This window comes from Genypterus blacodes, unplaced genomic scaffold (assembly GCF_046128005.1).
Source record: "Genypterus blacodes isolate CSIRO-AG114 ecotype Tasmania unplaced genomic scaffold, CSIRO-AGI_Gbla_v1 ptg000012l_1, whole genome shotgun sequence".
Lineage (NCBI taxonomy): Eukaryota > Metazoa > Chordata > Actinopteri > Ophidiiformes > Ophidiidae > Genypterus > Genypterus blacodes.
The window spans coordinates 1,624,923-1,632,335 of NW_027466826.1; the positions used below are offsets into that span (position 1 = coordinate 1,624,923).

Consider the following 7,413-nt stretch of genomic DNA (forward strand, 5'->3'; position numbering starts at 1 on the left):
TAGCATGTAGTGGTGAGCTGTGACCACTTAAAGTCGTCCTAATTTTCACTGTAAACACATTGACACTGATCTAATGTAAACCTCTCTGGAGTCATGGAGTTGAGCTACATGTTACAGAGAGACAGAGATTGTGTCTCGTTATATTTAGTGCTCCCTAGACTAAGACCCCCTCAAGCTCTCTCTAAGTGCCCCATTACTAAATTCAAAGTATCAAAAGCTGGAGATTCAATTGCAACCACTCAAATACAAATGCCAAATGGGTTTCTACACAGTGCAAAACTGTGTTTTGACCAGAATGCTGATGGTCCAGAGAGATTCATGAAATCCTTGTCCTATTATTTGAATAGAATGTGAAATATTGCTGCTATATATGTGCATTCTATGCAAGCATAGAAATAATAAACATAGCATATTTATCATATAAGATACCTTCAGCATTGGCCACAGTTGTGGCAGTATATACATTTAAAATTTAGTATTTACATACATATATACATGCACATCTAGTGCAAGGTGTACGTCTTGATGGACCTCATCTGGTTATTTCACAATTCTGCATCTTGAAACATTTAGCTGGTCCTAATCAAAGGGATCATTACTGAAAATAAAACCACTTAAGACCTTTTTAAAGTCAGAATTATGTTTTTGCACAATAGTAACTGAAATAAATAACAGAAACGGACACTATGTACAAAGTAACAATTTTCTATTTTGCTGTAAGTGTACTGAAAATCATGTCTGAGTCGTATGTGAGCACAGGGTTTGTCAAGCGTAGAAGATCAGCTCAGGAATCTGCCCCCCTTGCACACCAGTGCCGTTGGTGCTATCCGAGGAGCACTGGAATTGGAATGTCACTTTCCCACACTGCACCTCTGTCATCCCTTCCTGTCCAAAGTAGCTCAGTTCATTTCCGTCCAGAACCACACTTGCTGTGTAGAACGTATCGGGCTCGATCTGGACCGGATATTCAAACCACACTGGGAAGGTGTTACTGGAGCCATCAGAGAAGTATTTGCTGAGGTTTTGTCCCAGTAATACTCCTTGACGTTTGAGCTCAATCTTGGCACTGTACTCTGCTGAGCCACAGCTGGATCCATAAAGTCCAAACCCAGCGATGAACACTCTCTTATCCACTGCAAACTGTATGCTGTCGCAGCGGCCCCGGTAACGCCACTGGTTGCTCCGGTAGGCACAGGACTGGAATCTGTGGCAACGCTGGGGGTTCAGCCCCTCCCTGGTCTGGCTGGCAAACTGCAGCTCAGGCTTTTTTGCTGCTGTGTACCACAGGAAGATGTCATTGGTCTCATTGAGCGTTAACACACCCGACTGGGCTGCTCCATTGGCAAAGTCATCCAGAGCCATTGTAGGGATGCGTATGAGGTACATGGCCTTGCCCAAAACCTTACGCTTGTTGTCTGTTGACATGGTGAGCTCTTGTCTCTGGCACTCAGCCTCAGCCCAGCCGAGGGCTGCCTCAAACACCACTATCTCTTTAGCATTTAGTGTCTCTCGCTGTAGGATACTCTCCAGGGTCTGGGCGTCGATGTCGCAGAAGCCCTCAGAGCGTAACGCCAGCTCAGCCTGGGCATCAATCACTTCCCAGCAGCGCTGTGTCAGCTCTGGCTCCTCAAACAGGCAGCTTTGGGAAAGCAACACACAGGCATTCTTGGCGCTCAGGCTAGTCTCCAGGAAGTTGACGCAGGCACGAGCCAGGTGAGGGACAATGTACTTCTTGGCAGCGTAGAGAGTGGCCAACACTGTGTCAGCAGTCAGGTCAATCTCATCACAGTAAATGTATCTGTTGACATAGAGATGAGCTTTATGCACTTTGCAGCATTACAGACAATAGAGCAATCATCATAGATATACCTGCAGTGTCAGAAATGTGTAGGTAAAATTGCATTTGGACAGAAACTACCAGCTGCCTTTGTCCCGGTTACTGGATTTGAACCTTTAATTAACTGTGACAGAAACTGTCTGATACTATGTCATAGCTGCACATCAAACAAGGTTGAAAACAAAGCTACGCAGAATGAAATCACTCTGCAATGGCAGAAACAAAACAATGAAAACACAACTCAGAAATAGAACAGAGCAGTGATAGACCAGGGTAACGTCATATGGAGCCATACAAAATGAAAAGTGAAACGCTATAGCAGTAAAACACACAGATATGGAGGAAACATTTGATATAATTAGCTTGGCAATGAAGATGCTTAAGAGGAAATTTTTGTCAAATTATTTCCCCCCCCCAGCATAATGTAAACTGAAGCAGTAATTACACACACAAAGACGAAATGGTTGTTGATAGAGACAGTGGTTGTTTACAATGCCAGCAGAAGGATGTATGTTAACTAGTTTAGACTGGAGAGAATCCTTACTTCAGCATTGCCAGAAATGCTGCTGGTTCCACATCTGGGATATGGATTTCATCCTTGTTCTCAGCCAGCTCACCGTAAAACATGGCATGGAACACTGAGCTGCCTACAGCCAAAACATACTGTAGGAGGAGGAGGAGAAGAAGTGAGAGAAGGAAAAAAAGATATGAAAACATAACTTAGTTGGCCTGTGATTATGCTGCAAAGTGCACGGCATACAGAATCATCTGGAATAAAGAGACACAGAAAATGTGTTCAATTCAGTTTGCTCACATGTATTCTTCTTCCTCTTGAGGTAATAAAAAGCACAAATCTTTTCATGGTTGTTGAACATTAGCTGAATTCTCATCAGTGCAGGGAAGTGATACAAACATTGAGCACTGCTCAGCCACAGTTACGATTTCCCCTGAGGACACGGAGGCAGATTTCTAATGAACAAGATTGCCTCTGATTGGGGAAGAAAAGAAAATACACACAAGCAAAATGAACAGAGTGCAGTGTAATGTACAGATATGTATGTGCTGTCACAATTTATGATGAAATCACGTGCAACACGATGCTGCAGAGCATTTCGGGAATAAGGTTTTTGAGAATAATCGAGTCATACACAAGTTTGTTTACGTGTCAGGTATGTGTGTGAGTGTTTGTTTATGTTTTCCGAGCATCTAGGCAGCACGGGCATGTAGGTGGGTAAGTGGGTGGTATAAAAAAAGAAAGCCACACTAACTTTGTGTTGCTGATTACACTGGAGCTAGAAATGTAAAATAGAGCTTATATGTGAAGGTTTCAGCCATACTGTCTGAGATCACAGCACCATGACAAGAGGTCAGTGGAAACACAGTGGCTCTTTAATGTGGACAGACACCTGGATATAAAGGCTTTATATAGGCCAGCTTTAGCCCCTCCCACTGCTCTATACATAGATACAGTAGATAGATGGATACATTTTGTCTTCTTCCTAGGTGGGATATAACTTTGTAAATCAAAATGCATATCAAAATTCCACTCTAATGAACACAATAAAGAACGTCACTATTCCCTGTTGCCGTAATGTTTCAGACTAAAGTGCAGTCAAATCCTCCTCAGGGACCAGAAGGATGATCTACGCATGGCTCATCTGACAAATTCGAAAGCGGCTTCTGCATCAATTTAAATTCAAGGTTGCAAATCTAAATCGACATATATTTAACCAGATTAGAGCGATCATATTCAAATCAAGCGGCAATGACGATGTGGCTTTGGATGTTAAACCACACGAGGAAGGTTACAACTGATGCAAAATCCAGGATGAGCACAAGTCTGTTCAGCTGTAATAATCAAATGAATCTTGTAAACGAGTACAAAAGTGTTTGTAGGATAGCAGATGTGTTGTTTAATAGACCGTCGTATCATCTTCGTAGCTGTTTGATATAAAGTTGAATAATTGCAGAGGGTTTTTTTTTAAAAGCCGAAGCAAAGCAGAAACAAAGGCAGAGTCATTCTGTGTGCGATGACTGCTGAGGAGGATATCCCATCCTCCTTCGCTCATTCAGCGCCTCTATCCTTCAGCCTCATTTGCATAAATAATTGAAGACTGTCTGAAAAAAGACACATGGTGCGGAAGTGAGCGCAGCACAAAGGGTCTCGCTTTCCATTACTGCTGACAATGAGGAAGATGATCTCGAGGCAGATTTGATACTAACAGCGCTGGGATGGGCTGATTGCTTGTTTTGTTCATTTCCTCCCAGTGTTGCCGCTCGGTGGGATGAATTCTTACCCTGTGTCCGGGCAGCCGCTGGGTCCTTCCGGTCTGACCCACCACAAAGTGAACATCTGCCATCAGCTCATTGTTAAACATGACCGAATTTCTGCAAAAAAAGGAAAGAAACATGAGGATTCCATGTGTTAACCCCGTGTTGATTCAGTCCACTTAACAAGCGGAGAGAAGATGGCTCAATATGCTTCAATTCATATATGGATGGAACTCTGACGGGTACCACTTTATAGCCACAGGCACTGGCAGAAGTGCTCATTCTTCAGTAATTTGCATGTATATTGATCCAATTCTGCTCCTCTCCGAACATACTGTGGCCTTAAGTGTGTGTGAATTGCCTCAGGCTCGACTTAACACTTTTTTTTTATCGGTTTACGCACCATACTATTTCGCAAATTTCATAGCAAATTTTCCCTCTCGCTGGTGGTATAAGGACGGGCAAAAAGAGACAATAAACTCAATGGTTAATCCCTGCTGTGAAAGAATGAGAGCAACAATAAAGCTGTGTTCATATATTATTGAGGAGGGGAACATGTCACAAGGGTGTGTAAACAGCCCCGTGATGTTCTGGAGAGACAACAAAGCCCGGGTAGGGGGAAAGCACGCGTTTGCTCTGGACAGCTGGAGTCTTTTACTGATAGGCCAAGGTAAATATTTAGCTTTTAGTACAGCGCAAACCTCTGCTTGTTGTGCATATCAAACGCACCCGCCGCTTATCCACTCTGTGTTATGTCAGAGCGGCGGAGTGGGTGTAAACAAAGATACCCCCAGTGGATCGGGGGCAGAGCAAAGGGGAACACCCGCCCCTGCCCACACCCACACACACACACACACATACACACACAATGTTGATTTAGTGGAGGTTATGGCAGGTTACAATGTGGTTACAAGTTTTAATATTTTACACATTTTTGGATATCTCACCAAATTCTCTCTTCACTGTTTGACGTTGGTGAGGTGTTGAGTGATGTTTGGCTGCAGTTGTGAGTTGTGCTTACCTTTCCCTTATAGTGGAATAGAGTCCCTGCCAGTTACAGTTCTGTATGGTGTTGTTGTTGTTTAGGTTCTGCTGCTGGTACTGTTGCACTGTGGTGGTGGACGTCGGCTTTTTGGTGGGAAAAATATCCGCTGCCATCTTCTTCTTCTTCTTGCTCCTCAGAGTGATGATCTCGTAGCAGACTGGGGGCAGCTTGGAGCTGCTGCTGGCATTCCCCTTCTTTGAGCTTTTACTTGACTTGCCTTTCACAGAGTCTGGAAGCATTAAGAAGAATGTCAGACATTTCATGTTCCTTCCCTTGGCATCGACCATGAGTGTTTTCAACTGCCGAGCAGTAGGAGTGCATCCAGAGAAGACATTCACCAAGAGCAGGCAGGTGCGAAGGAGGACCAAAGGGGGATTGCGGACAGGACAACAGGGACTTCAGCAGTACCAAGCTGTGGAGATCCTGTCCAAGGTTTCACCTTTTAGAAACAGATCGGAAAAATGTCTTGTTTGTCCTGGTATCTTCACTCTGAAGAGTCTGGCTCAGTCTGGTGATCCAAAGGCACTTTTCCTCTGTGTGAAGTTTGATCTGCTGACAGAGAGACTCTCGGGTTTCGCATCCCTGCTTGTCCAGAGTGATGAGATCAGCTCTTCAAATCACTTCTTCCTCTCTTCTCCTCTATTGCCTCTCTCACTCACTGCTCTGCTGAGGGTTGGCCTGACAGCCCCAGATTTAGTACAGCTGCAGTGGTCCTCAGGCAGGCAGCAGTGCTTGCTCAATGCCTCTCATTTCCTGCTCTTACTCCTTCTGTCCTCTTCTCTCCCCCCCCTCAGCCTCTTTCTGCGCGTCTACCTCGTTCTCTCCGGCACTTGTTCTTTCTTTTTTTTTTCTGCCCTCCCTCTCCTCCATGGAGCAGAGTCATCTGCAGGATGCTGAAGCCGCGGATGCTGTGTCGCTCTGATCAGCCACTCGTTCTGCTGACTACAGAGGTTGAATGAGAGAGAGCGCAGAGGAGATAGAGGACCCCACACCCCCACCCCTCACAGCTTGGTACACGGCTTTCTCCTCAGTACAGCCAATGGCAGAGGACCAGATTCATGATTGGCTAATGCAGCCTAGTGAAGCACATACTTAAATATGCAATAGTCAGCCTCTCAATTAAAGTGACAGCTATGCCCCATAAGAATGATATATTCATCTACACTTTTACCTCCCATGTTTGCTTTACCTGAATCCACAGTGTCCAGTTTGTACTACAGTAATTATAAACTTTACATTTCAATTCAAAAGGGCAATTCAAATGTCCCCATTTATGGGCAGTATTTGCTTAATTCATTCATTTCCTGATAGTTGTGCTTTTCACATTTTATACAAATGTGTACTTAGCAGTTCTTTCTCCTTGCTGGCACTTATGAGCTGTTGACGGTTTATTCCAGTAGAAAACCTATTTAGAGGAAAACAGCATAGTAGCTTATTTTGATGTTGCAGTCTGTTAAAGTCCCTATTTCTGAATCTTTTAATATTTTATCTACGCCTGTTTAACACATTGTATGGCATGGAATTCCAGGAACATTTTTGCTGGATCAGTCTTTTGAAAAGCCAGTTATTTGCATTTCTTAACCAAGGATTTGTGCTTGTACCACTTTGTTAAGTCATTTTTTCAGGAGCGTACATGGGGCTAAAAATGTAACACGCTCTTTGCACAATGTATAATGCATACAGTTCTATTTAGCTGCTCCTGTCTGCCTGGGTGGTTGCATAGCAGGTATTCTATTTAACTTGCATGAGAGATTTGGCTGCGGTGTGAATTCCTTTGAAATTCTTCTATATTAATGTGATATATTGGTGAGGTTAGTTAAAATGCTAATATGTGCTATCATTAATTCATTAGAGACTAGTAACAGTAGGGCTAGTTCCAGTAATTGCAAATGCCCTGAAAAGGTGATGTGATCGCTTACTGTGTGTAAGTGTATAGAGTGGTTGCCAGGGTGGTTGCTATGGTGTAAGATTTCATCAAATAAATTGGAAAATATATTGACAGCAAAATGGATACTAATGCAAAATCCATTAGTATCCTGAACATGACAAACACTTGTTATTATCATTCCTTGTTTGACGACGTTGTGTTCGATGACATTATTTTATCCCCACTGACACAGAACCAGGTAGGATCCTCTTACTTACTTTGTACAGACAAACTGGAACATATCAGAGGGAGCCAGTAAAGGCAAAAAGAGAGGATCCCACTAACAGACTCACAGAGAACTCCAACAGCTTTGGTTCCATGCTGAGTGGAGTT

General features: G+C 43.5%; 1 protein-coding gene across 3 annotated transcripts; it reads right to left on the minus strand.

Moving 5' to 3' along the window:
* Positions 1-208: 208 nt before the first annotated feature.
* LOC143013018 (BTB/POZ domain-containing protein 3) lies at positions 209-6,109 on the minus strand. Of its 3 annotated transcripts, XM_076166434.1 has the most exons (4): positions 5,130-6,109; positions 4,135-4,225; positions 2,382-2,500; positions 209-1,798 (listed from the first exon to the last, which is right to left on the minus strand). In XM_076166434.1, the coding sequence occupies exons 1-4, from the start codon at positions 5,438-5,440 to the stop codon at positions 766-768; spliced, it is 1,554 nt and encodes a 517-aa protein (XP_076022549.1). In that variant the 5' UTR covers positions 5,441-6,109; the 3' UTR covers positions 209-765. The 3 variants fall into 3 exon arrangements, with proteins under 3 accessions (XP_076022549.1, XP_076022567.1, XP_076022557.1); XM_076166452.1 differs by lacking the exon at positions 5,130-6,109 and having other exon boundaries at positions 2,652-4,220; XM_076166442.1 differs by lacking the exon at positions 5,130-6,109 and having other exon boundaries at positions 2,382-2,825; positions 4,135-4,218.
* Positions 6,110-7,413: the final 1,304 nt, after the last annotated feature.

Coding starts and splice junctions, on each gene's coding strand:
- LOC143013018 (XM_076166434.1), bottom strand. CDS start 5,440: ATGGTCGATGCCAAGGGAAGGAACATGAAATGTCTGACATTCTTCTTA. Junction 4,226..5,129: donor TATTCCACTATAAGGGAAAG/GTAAGCACAACT, acceptor CTTTTTTTGCAG/AAATTCGGTCATGTTTAACA. Junction 2,501..4,134: donor AGCGGCTGCCCGGACACAGG/GTAAGAATTCAT, acceptor CTCCTCCTACAG/TATGTTTTGGCTGTAGGCAG.